This window comes from Misgurnus anguillicaudatus, chromosome 13 (genome assembly GCF_027580225.2).
Source record: "Misgurnus anguillicaudatus chromosome 13, ASM2758022v2, whole genome shotgun sequence".
Lineage (NCBI taxonomy): Eukaryota > Metazoa > Chordata > Actinopteri > Cypriniformes > Cobitidae > Misgurnus > Misgurnus anguillicaudatus.
The window spans coordinates 17751501-17764232 of record NC_073349.2 but is presented as its reverse complement, the minus strand read 5'-3'; the positions used below and the strand labels follow the sequence as shown (position 1 = coordinate 17764232).

Genomic DNA, 12732 nt, shown 5'->3' with positions numbered 1-12732 from the left:
AACACTCTGGTCAAGGGAAATCTTATGGGACTTACCATCAGGAGGTGCTGTTTCGGTGAAGTGAACAGGTTTATCTGTAGAGAAAAAAGAGAGAGAGGCACATTAGTTAAAAATAAGACTTCAGGATGTCTCAAGTGGCCATGCAGTCGTTTTGAATGAGTGGGTGGACAGTGACTAAATGACTTTATTTTAGATAAGTTCAGACCAATACAGAATAAAGAAGAGAGATCAGACAGAATATAAGATTAAAGGAATATCAGGGTTAAACACAACTTGAGCTCGGTCGAAACCATCTGTGAGATGACAAGCTGTCAATTACCACAGAAAATACCCCTACGTTTGAAGTAATGCTCTTACAAAGGAGCCTTTGGGTTGATAGTGCCGCTTTAAAAAACAAGTATATATATATACAGTACTGTGCAAAAGCCTCAGGCCCCCATGCTACCATTAGATTTGTTGTTTTTGCAATGTTATAGTGATCTTATATAATTGTTTCTCAGTCTATTTAATAGAATACATCCAGAAAATACAGGAAATGTGTATGTAGTATTAAAAACTGTATAAAAATGTAAACTAATTTGTCAAGTTTTAAGGGTAAACTCCCCTTCCACTTGAGCAATAGCTGGAAACTTCAGGATCTCTTAAACCTAAATAAAAAAATCCTAATTGCTAATTTAAAAAAATTAGTCTTTTTACATCATTCTGCTCAAAAACGCTCAACATGTGTTTAGTGTATATATATATATATATATAATTTTTTAATTAGGATTAAAAACTGAATATATATATATATGAAGAGTTCAGATGCAAAACCCTCTAAGTGCTGATGTTTTTTTGTAATTTTTTTATCAGGCTCTTGTTCAGTAATTTCACTTCATTGGAAATGAAAAGTTTATTAGTCAGTAATTAAAATGCCTTATTATTTTCACAAATGTCACTTTAGCCATTTCATTGCTACAGTATTCAACAAATTTGACTGTCTTTCACTGCAAAACCCCCTAAGTGAATTTTGTTTCCATTTCTAAAAAAAGTCTTTCCTGTCCTTTTTGAATAAAGACAAAAGGCTCAAAAATTTGGTAGATATCACAACATATTCTGTAAACCTTCTTTTAGTTCTCATTCACAAGATATTACAACGCTATCTCGCGAGAATTCATACATACTATACGTGTTGGCTAATTTGTATTAATTCATACGACCACATTCGTAACTTTTGGTACGATTTGCCTTGGGTTCGGTTTCGTTGTTGTTTTTCATGAGAATCGTATGATATTGCAAGATTAACTGTATACTGTAAAATGTATGAAGTGATACGAATTAGCCAACTTGTAAAGTATGTACGACTTCTTGTGAGATCAGGCAGGATATTATGTGTAACAAGATCTACCCACATAAAAAACAAAAGGGACTACTTTACACAATTTTAAGGAAAAAAATTAACCTTTTATCTGAAACATTCAAGGGTCTTAAATAAAATACAAGCTTCACAATTCTGCTCATTCAGCTTCCACAGTATACTACTGTAAACACACTTTGTATTTTTCTATTACACAGGCTGTGTGAAAAAACAATCTGTGAGCTGTATTTGAATGTAAAAATATATACAAATATTTACATATGACAAATGAAACAAACTGATGAAATTAACAGCGGAGCTGCTGTAGCATTTAACACATAATACTATTTCTGCTTACATAAATCTGATCCGACAACATATACAATATCAACAGACCTATATATTAAAACCTCACACAGTGACCGGAGTTGGATGAGATATGTTTGTCTGCGCAACTACTGTAACAATAATAAAACTTAAAGTCTAAATCATCAGTCAGTAGCGCTTGGAAGAAACTCATTAAAATCAGAGCTGACTGAAAGCAAGAACTGTCACGTAAGTCGGAGGTGAGTCATTTTGAAAACACTGAACTCCTGCTACCTTATTACTCTTGACAGAACCTGCTTTCCGACAACACACGTGTGAAGCCATCTAGCTAAAGCGCAGCCACAACACCCTGCATCTGTGGGTGGGAATAACCGAAGCCACAAAACTATCACATCAATTGCCCAGCCAGCCGGTTGCACTCACCAACAACACAAAGAGAGAGAGAGAAAGAAAGAGAGAGAGAGAGAGACTCGCAGGGCCGGAGCTGGAAATCTCTGTTCCTCTCTTCACCAGCACCCCCAACTGCCAGAATAGAGTTTAATTTTAGGATCACTTCAAATTGCTTGTCAACAACAGAGAGCGAGGAAGATTGGAGAGCCGGGAGCGGAGAGAGAGGAGGAGGGATGGGAGAGAGACAGAAAAACAGAGTGGAAAGAGAAGGGGGTGAGAAAACGAGCGGGCGAGATAGAACGGGGAATATATGGGGAATGGCTTGCTGTGCTTCTCTCCTTGAATAATGGAGTGTCTGTTGAACTGGTCTGAGAGTCAATCATGACAGTTACAGTGTTTCATCCTGAGGGAAACATCACCATAGCTGAGGGCGAATAACACACACACACACACACACACACACATAGATGTGTATCATAAAAAGACAAAACACATACTGCTCACACCACTGTAATGCATAACACCAGGGCTTTCACATTCACGACTCAACTTTCTGAAATGCCCTGTGGCGCATGACGGAGAACACAAGCGTGATGCATACGTCATACAGAGACATCTGTTTCACATGTAAATAATACACACCAGAAATGTTTTTCTTTCGAAATTCTCCACTTCTACCTACAAATGAATCATTTATTACATGATTCTCTTAAATATTTCATTCTGACTGGTTAAGTTTTAAACCAATTGCATACATTATATTTTCAAATCTCTGCTTTTCGCATTTTTTAAATATTTACAAATAGTTTTTTTCTTGTAGGGCTACATGTTTTTTTTTGTGTTATAAAATATGTGATACATACATTAATTTCAGTGTAAATTCAAATAAAATATATTGAAAAACGTTACTATTTAACCAAGATACACAATTCGCATCACCCTCGCCATATCGATCACATATCGCCAGTCTCTCTGCTATCTGCATCGACCTCAAACTTTGTCTACACGTAAGTTTATGAAGTATTCCCACACCTTAGTTACCTTCAAATTCAAGGACCTTTCAAGGACTTTCCAGGTCCAATACCCTCAAATTCAAGGACTAAATGTGGGGACACATTTCAAGTTAGAGCAAGGTTACATCATGTTACCTTTTAAGATACATTTTACAGTTCCCTTTCGAGGGAACTCGCGCTGCGTCACTGCGGTGACACTTTGGGGACGCCTCCAGAGGTAAGTGCGTCTGAATGTGTATATCAAATTCAACCAATGGTGAGGCTTAACGACAAGACAGGATGACGTGGGAGCTAGGAAGTATATCGCTATCTGAAATATTGCCAAAGACGGCGCTACAGGGACGCAGGAAGTATGCCAAGGGAGACGCAGCGTCTCATTCCCTTCTCAGGGAACAACAGTTACATACATAACCCGAGACGTTTTTAAACACGACTATGCAAAAAAGCATTTTGGTATGAATTAACGTTCGCATACGGAAGATATAAGCATTTAAAGCGAACAATTTAGCACGTGTGCTTAAAAAGTCTAGAATTTTTATGATATTATCCTACACTACACAGGTAATTATATGGGTTGTTTTAAGAAAACTTCTTGCATAAAATAGATTCAAGCACTTTCAATGACCTGTAACTATGTATGTATATTTCCAAAAACTTCCCAGGGCCTTAAATTTTTCCCCCCAGATTCACAAACTTTCAAGGATTATTGCAAACTATATGCATTACTATATGCATATTGCAATATTTCAACAATTTTGATATATCTTGCCTGATTTCTATTTATTCATATTGCACACGACATCAGGACTGCATTGCAAATGAAGCATACTATATGTTACATATCAGTAAACAGAATTATGGCTTGCAGAATATATTTTCAGTCAGTCTGTTTGTATGCATTTAATGTGAATGTACGCTGTATATCAACTAAATATAATATGCGCATGTGTGAGTTCAGTAATGTGCATGAATGTGTGATATGACTGAATGTGGTTGTAAAGATCTGAGCAGCTCTGCCTCTCTTTTGTGTCTGCTAAATGAAAACAAAATGAGTAACCTTTGGTCTGTTTCCCACTATACAAGCTTTCAAACACTATGATGCACCTCTCCATGTTAATGGTACTTCTTTCATTCCACCCCATTTTTACTCTTCTTTGAGATATGGGAATGGAGAGCTCTCAGTGAGTTTGTGTTTAAATCTAATGGAATCTGTCTGGATTAAATCGATTTCGCGACAAGCGCGGCTTATAAATGAACCTCACATTCGGACTCCTTTATTGAGGGATGGAGAGGGCACATTTTCAGAATTTCATGAAGGGCCCTTTTTGGTCTTTTAATATAGATCTGATGTAGAGGCAGCACGGGTTCCTTTAAGTGAGGGCACAGGTAAGATTATGAGAAATGAGGTTGGTAATGGTTTACAGAAAGTGCACAGGGCCGAATGCTCTTTTTTACTTTCTATTCACTTGGTTTTCTTCTTTCCAAGGCTTTTTTTAACAGCAGGATACATATCTAAGTAGATATGTTTTTGCAAAGCTACATAAATAATACATTATTTTTTGTACACAGCTGCACGGTTTCTACTTTGACTGGCTAATGCTAAGTGTTTCTGTTGCTAAATTGACAGTATAGTTTGTTATAAATGCACTGTAAGATGCTTTGGATTAATGCGTCTGTCAAATGTAAACACTCAGTAGCTCCGCCCACTGTGAAATCGTACTAAATCCACATCACCCATTTGTATAACATAATGCAACAAATTTTGCAGTCAAGATTCCCACATTTGAGGAATTCGCAGGAGTCAGCACAACCGGATTGCAATGGCCCTGGGTAAACCACCATCATGATCATAGTGTATCCCCTGCCAGGTAAGTATAAACTTATGTGCATAACATCAAATACAGTCTGATTGGCCGTCACTGACATATAGCGCTTGTTTGCTCCTTAATAGAGGGTCAAAGGGATAATGTATTTTTGTAGGCTTTGTGGTTCCCTTGCAAAAAAGGGAACCACAAAATGTGGTTTCCTTGCAAAAAAGGTCCATGAATTTTTCCCATAGACTTTTGGATTATCGCAAAAAATAAGCTCAGTACAGTAAAAATGATTTTGTGGCATAGTAAATTTAACTAAATAAAATGAGTACATTCTATTAAAAAAAATGTATTCTTGTTTTTTAACTAAATTTGAGTAAAAATAACAAAAAAGGTGATTAATTCTAAATTAAGTAAATTCAACTAAATTTTATCATGTAAAATTTGTAAGAAGGAAATTAACTTAATAATTTTGTGTTGAAACTACTTGACTGATATAACTTCCTAGGCAGTGGCCTTATATACTGTTAAAAATAATACACTTGATTTACTTAAAAATATAATGCATCATTTCTGCATCCACTTTTTAAGTAAGTTTTACATGAAGCCTAAATTGCTTCAAATTCCATGTAAAACTTACTTAAAAAAAATGCAATTGCTTCAAATTCCATGTAAAACTTACCTAAAAAATTGCAATAGCTTAAAGTGCTTAAAATGCCATGTAAAACTTACTTAAAAATTTTAATAGCTTAAAGTGCTTAAAATTCCATGTAAAACTTACTTTAAAAAATTGCAATTGCTTAAAATGATGCACTATATTTAAATTTTTTTAAGTAAATCCAGCATATTCTTTTTTTCAAGTTTATGACACTTACACGTTTTGTCCAACAAGACATTCTTCACGGGTGAATACAACTTTTATGAATTTTGGAATCAAAATTCAGCTTTTATATTTCTAGTTAACACATTTTACAAAAAAAACCCTATAAAACCTTTCTCCTGCACAAAAAAAAGATTCATTAAATTTTTTAATTTAAGGTACAGTAAGTGGTTGCAATCAATTCATTTAAGATACATTTAAACAAGTTTTTTGTTTTGTTTTTCTAATTTTTTTTTGTTTAAATGTAGCTTAAATAAATTGAGTGCCACCACTAAACATAAAAAATTGAAGTAAATTTAATGAATCATTTTTGTCAGTGTGTCGCACAACCTTACAGAAACTACAAATACATGCATTGAAATCCTCCAAGTCTAGTAAACACATTGCTGTTCAAGCACAGAATAGTTTCAAATGAAATTTACAGAAGAAGAGAAAATCGTGGATCTAAGAGTGCGAAAACGCTGATAAAACAGGATGGAAATGGTAAGACATCCAAAGAAGAGCATTACCTGCTGCTCTATGTCATCAAAGAGCATTGTGACACGCTCTGAAGCTCACACGTTTTCTCTTCAATCTCCCCTTTGTAAGCATAGTGGCAAATCTATCTGGCAACACACAGGCTGGCGGTGCATCCTAAGACACCAAAGCGTTTGCAGATTCACTCAAGCAGATACTGTAAGCACTGTCGCTAATGCCAAGCTTTCACACCCAAAGGCATTTAATCTGCCCCCTTCATCCCACTGTGCAGGCTAAATACCAGCGCTTCGGGGATGACAGAATGCCACCGGCCCGTGTTTTTTACACACAAGCGCTAAAAGCACTTTATACGATGAGAACAGTTTATCTGTGTCATCCTTAATCATTTCACTGTCAGGCAGGGGATCGAAGCCTGCACATTAGGGATTAGTTTTTGATTGCCATCGATCCTTATTGAACCATCCATCCGTCAAAATGCCTCTCTACCTCTGTGAACAGCACAGTAGGAAAACTCCAGGCTCTTACAGTAATTCTAAAAAGCATTGAATACTTAAAGGGATAGTTCACCTAAAAAAGTAAATCTTAAGCTACCCCTAAAAATGGACAAATGTCATTGCATTAGATATCTAAATTGAAAACAGTTTAAAGTGAAAACAACATATATTACTAACTACTAACTGGTTTTCAAATATTAGTAGAAGTATTAGTACAGTCGAGTTATTATGATTTACTAAACCTGTGCTTGCTTTGCTATGGACCTAAATATGTAAGAATAAATATCATAAAGCGACTAAAAATAACTTTGGGGCAAGTTGGCTTAAAGTTATTTAAGTTACCTTTAAATAAACGTACAGCATTCAAATGTACCCAAAGCATCCAAATACTTTTGTGTCCAAATGCCTACATACAAGAGCACCACTAACCTTTAACTTTACGTTTTTCAACCTTTCAACCAAGGTTTTATACAATCTACAGAGAATGTTTAACTACACCTGTGTATATTTAGATGAACACATACACATAGACATATATGTATATATACATACACTGCATGTCATGTTTCATTAACTGTGACCTACAGTTATTGAGGAAGAGGAGGACGGCGAAGCCGAGCGTTGAAGTGGCCAGCAGTATCAGACAGATGTTGCAAGGTATCATGAAGTACCGCACGACCAGCGATACTTTATGCTGGTACATGCGGTCCCTCTCCGGGGGCGGTGTGGGGTACTGACAACTGGTCATACTCCACTCCACGTTTTCCCTGAAGTACGCCAAGGTGATCCGAAGGGACTTTGAGAAGAAGGAAGATGAAGTACAGTGGCCGAGAGACCAAAGAAATCCAGAGACGGCTCCTGGGAATTTCAACTTAAACTCCAGTGGCGCTTCTCGACGGACACTTCAGAGCAGTTCCTTTTAGAAAAATGTAGGCAAATGCTTTCACCGGTCTCCAAGCAACGCATTTTGTTCCCAAATTACATCCTCTGCGGGAGGGTACGACTCCCGTTCCTAATGTCCTCAACCTTTCCAGAAACCCTCCATTATTTTCCAAAACACAGGGGTGGATGGTCATGAAAGGTTAGTTTGCCTGAGTGTGTTTGAACAAAAAGATCTGCTGGACCCCGGCCTAGACTGGCAACACACACACACAAACGAAGGCAAACAACTCCTGTGCACTTTGTACTATAAATCCCCAAACGCAGAACTTTGTGAATTAGTAATGAATTGGCTCTTTAATGTTACTTCTAATTAATATGGCACAATTACTCTATTCTCCAAATTTCCTCAGCTGTGATGCCACCTGTCTGTGCACACCATCCGCGTAAAGTTGCCAGGTTGATCTCCGCGTGGCACGTGTCAGGTTTGACTGCGGGTGTGGCTGGGCATCATGCTAGCATTCGGCCCAGGGAAACGATTTGTTGCTCCCAGGCTTCAATTAGAGTCATTAGCCTTTCATCTACACACACAACATACAAAATGTACCACACACACTCGAGCCAAGCCTTCCTGAACTGTTACACGAGGCTCGTCTTTGGTCGTAAAATTGAGAAACTTTTCTAACCCCTGCCCCAGCGTGGACCTCCTGAATAAATGAATTAGCTCACAGAGAGTCCGCAGCTGTCTGGGGTCAACTCGACCATATGCCCCAGAGAGCGACCCCCTCCACGTGCTCCCCCACCTCCTTCAAAACACAGCTTTTTTTGGCAACAAGGTCCGATTTTTCCTGTCAGCGGAGAGGAAAGTGTACGGTGGGCAGTTGTAGGTGTCGAGTGAGCAGACCTGTCCCTCAAAACATATGTCGGGCAGACGCGTCCCTCTGTTCGGGCATCCGGAAACAAGATACGATATGGAGAACAGCTGAGATTGCCGGTGTGCACACAAGACTGGTTCAGAAATGCGTTGCCTCTGTCCTTTTTAGCGAACGACTCCAAGGAAAGGCGAGCTGCTCAGTGCACTTAGTTTAATTGTTTGTCTCTTTGTAAAAGTGCCGGTTTCATTCTGATTTATTTGCATTAGAGTCAGATGCTATTTAAAGGTCTCTCTCCGTTGCGTTCTCTCAAGCATCCATTCCGTGCGCTTGCTCTTCTCCCGATGTTTCTCCTCGTGTCCTCTCCTGGACTCCAACTCGCTCAGGCTGATCTCGGAGGAAGTGTTCAGTGCTAGCCAAAACATACACACTGATCGGTCCTATTCATGTCAGAAATCCCCGGAGTGCCAGGTACCCTGTCAGTGCGAGCCTGCGTTCATCCAGAGAGAGAGAGAGAAAGAGAGAGAGAGAGCTGTGGCCAGGGAGCGGCGCTCGGAAATGAGTGGAGAGTAAGAAAAAAAGCAGAAAAAAGAAGGCAAACTGCCTAATGATACTTAGTCCATCCCTCGGATACGCTGGATAATAAAGGGAGCGCGTTTCTTACATCCTCACGGCACGGACGCTCGTGTCTCCCTCTCTCTGCTTCGAATGAAGGGGAAGATAGTGAGAGGGGGTGTGGATGAGGGGCTGTCTTTAACAAAGGAATGGGAGGGGTAAGAAGGGGGAGGCGGCGAGGCAGGGAGGGGGAAAAGAAAAGCTTTTGGGAATACTTGGGAGTGTTTTAAAAGGGGGGAAGCTGGAATGACAGCGAAACACAAAAGGGCAACTGGACCAAAAACATGTCAAGCTTTCTGAGGACAGTGTAGCCAACAATCTATTTCAATTGTGCTACATTATAATGGCTGGCTTTGTGGAGAAATATAGAAAATGTAATGAACAGATTCAGAAAAAACTTTAAGGTTTTTATTCAAGTATTTTTATGAGCGATAACGGAAAACACTCAATTTACAATGCAAATGAAGAATGGGGGTGCGAAGAGAAACGCATGCAATAAAAATCAACAGGCAGGCAAAACATCCCCGAATTGTAAAAAACACGTAATGATTAATCTTCGTGTGACACCGTGCCATGTTTTTTATTCATCTGTCATACTGTGAAAAATAAATGCACATGAATATTCAGGAGTGAATATGAATATGCTGGCAGGATATCAGTAGAAAATGTGTTTTAATCCATAGCATCATTTTACTAGTTTCTCACTACTACAAATGTTTATTTTACATCCATAATGGGGTCAACAGCACAGAAAGCTCATGATTATTTTTTATACACCCCCATCTCCAATACTAACTGACATGTACACAACAGAGGTTCATCTTTACAAAGAAGCCAGTACATGCTATCAATTATGTATACGGTCTGTTTCCTACCCCACCCTTCTCTGGATACATAGCCGCGCACAAACATATCTTACAAGGTTATGCATCAGGGGCCGTTTATCTTTTTGGACACTGACTTTAGGGGCCTTGGGGATTCGGGCTCCTACCAGAGAACGCGGGGTCAACCAGGCCTCCAGCACGGGGCCCTGGGTTCACTCACCAGCTGTGGTGCTGGGCCCCATGAATAACACCCACACTCCACCAAGGCCATTAATCTCCCTTCAGGCTGACACGCAGACTAAGTAATACATTTAGCAAAGACAACTGGTCCTTCAGTATCATTCGAGAAAGAAAGCTAAAATAACTCCCATCAGCTAATGAAGAAACAGAAGGGGGCGCCACATCTGGTGGATTCGACATACCCTCTATCATGATTCAAATGAGACCTAATTTGACTTCAAAGCACTCAGTGATGCATCTTTAATGTGGTGCTATCTCAGAAGGTTAACATCTCTCTCAGTGTGCTCTCCCAGCTGGCAACTTTCATTAAGAAACAACCACAAACTCTCGGCACTTCCCGCTCTCACACGGAGATCAGCCGCGAGGCTTTTTATCTGCTTCTGCTGGTTTCTCTTGCCAAGTTCCTGGAATGATGCATGCTTGGTGTTCTTTAGGGTTGATGTGACATGGAGCGGCATGCTGTTTTAAAAATGCTATTCTATTATTTACAATTCTGTATAGTTAAATGCAAGAACATCTCTTCTAAATGACTTAAGGTGCATTTATGGATATTTAGTTGTGCACAACCCCAATCCATATGAACATTTTACAGAAACACCACACGTCTAAGAGCCCTTTAAACCTGTTGCCCTGTTACTTCATCACATGTTGGAGTCTTTAGACAGCAAATTTCTCCTTCCAGATACAGAGCGCAGCAGCTGGTTGATTGTCATTTTGCATAGATTATCATCACATAAATTAGACAGTTTTGATTATGAGCAGATTTTCCTAACTACCCAACTCATTACGCCACACTGCTCATGCAGCAGACACAAATTTGACAGGAAGAAAGAGAGATACAGCGAGATATTTCAGGAGAAAGGTGGGAGATGGAGAAACCTACTGCATGTGTGAGAATAAGCTAAACGGCTGGGAGTTCCTATCTCCAGTGTTCTGTCATACAGCTTGCAAAAATAGAAAACAACCCCACTACCACGCTGGAGAAGAAATGAGAATTTCTTTCACACTGTCTGCCGGCGTGTCAATAGAACGAGAGACTTTACACATGGGAAATGACATCAGTGTGATTTAACGTGAGAACACATCTGCCGGCTGGCCCGCTGTCTGGTGGATGCACTCCGCCTGTCTACGATGCATCCAGGTGTGGGCTATCACACAAATTAAGCTGTTTGCACAAAATCTAGTCATTTTATCAGACCCGGAACATCAAAAACCATATGTCGAGGTTCCAGTTCTAATTTTAACTCGTACCTGTCAATTCAATAGTTTTGTTTGAACAACATGAGTTTGAAGACTGTGGTTCGTATGGTTCCCGTCATTTCCAACAATCCCATGGGTACAGATGTCCAAATCAAATCTATGTCAGTTTGACAGCTTCATGCTGTCTGTTCTGCACACCGATCTCAAACCAGATGATTCTGGTAAAATGATATATAAACAAAACTTATATATATACACAAACTCAGCCTTGTATCTGCTGTGGTTTATGCAACCACGACAGAATCAAACCAAAATAGTCTTTTTAGGCCATTTTTTCTTATTTGATAGGCAGTATTTAAGGAGACAACAGGGGTATGGGATCGGCAAAGGACCTCGAGCCGTGATTCGAACTCGGGTGGCAGAAATTGCGTCTGCACCATATGTCGGAGCACTGTCCACTACACCATCGGCTCCGACAAAACCCAAAATTGTTAATAAATATCTGTTTTTCACCCCATAATAAAAAATGGGTTTATAAATGTAAAAAAGTAATAAAAAAGAAATGCTAAACAATAAATAATTAAATAATATTATATTATATGTATATATCATAGTAGTATTTGTTGTATAAATGTGATGTATTTTGATACAACATTGTGTTCAGATAAGATGGTTTTTCTTACTGTATAACAATAAGGAGTAATACTACAATCTAAAAAATGTTGGATTGTTTAAACCTAATTTGTTATTATAACCCAACAGTTGGGTTTGTCCATATTTGACCCAACCATGGGTTAAAACAACTCAACATGTTTAATGTGTGTATGATCTTAATTGTGTCAAAATGTCATACTGCAAACAAATCAATAATCCTACAAATAGGCTTTATTTTCTTGAAAAGCCGAGAATATTTTTTTCAATCCAACATTAGGTCAAAAAGGGACGACCTGAGCCATTGGGAAAAATGTTTAAATTTGACCCAACAATGGGTTAAAACAACCCATCACTTTGGCTTAAAGGGGACATATCTTGAAAATCTGTCTTTTTCCATGTTTAAAGCAACACTAAAGAGTTTTTGCTCTTTGCTCCCCCTACAGGTTGAAAGCGGAATTGTCCATTACCACTGTCATAAATAATTTAGCCTACTGCAGCATAGCTGGCTCTGATTGGATTGTACGTCTGCCGTAAAGCAAGTTTTTGTAGTTTTCACTGGAACTACAGGACCGTGACCCGACAGTTGGAAACTTCTTTAGTGCGGTTTTGGCCGATAGAGGCCTGCAAAGCGAATGTGAAAGTGCCGTTCACCCTGTTTCGAGTGGATGAACGACTGACTCTTTTTTGGAAACGTTATTTTAAGGTAAAAAAAGTCTTTGG

General features: G+C 38.9%; 1 protein-coding gene and 1 pseudogene across 12 annotated transcripts in view; both read right to left on the bottom strand.

Annotated features, from left to right (window-relative positions):
• agrn (agrin) overlaps positions 1-12732 on the bottom strand; it is a 329502-nt gene that overhangs the window by 206731 nt on the left and 110039 nt on the right. For 9 of the 12 annotated variants that reach the window (XM_073875244.1, XM_073875252.1, XM_073875243.1 and 6 more), the window contains one exon: positions 36-74. In XM_073875244.1, coding sequence (XP_073731345.1) covers positions 36-74 — 39 coding nt within the window. Of the gene's footprint in view, positions 1-35; positions 75-7280; positions 9195-12732 lie in introns of those variants that run through there. The other 3 variants (XM_073875251.1, XM_073875254.1, XM_073875250.1) reach the window with 2 other exon arrangements.
• Positions 4793-4942, bottom strand: LOC141369404 (U1 spliceosomal RNA; annotated as a pseudogene).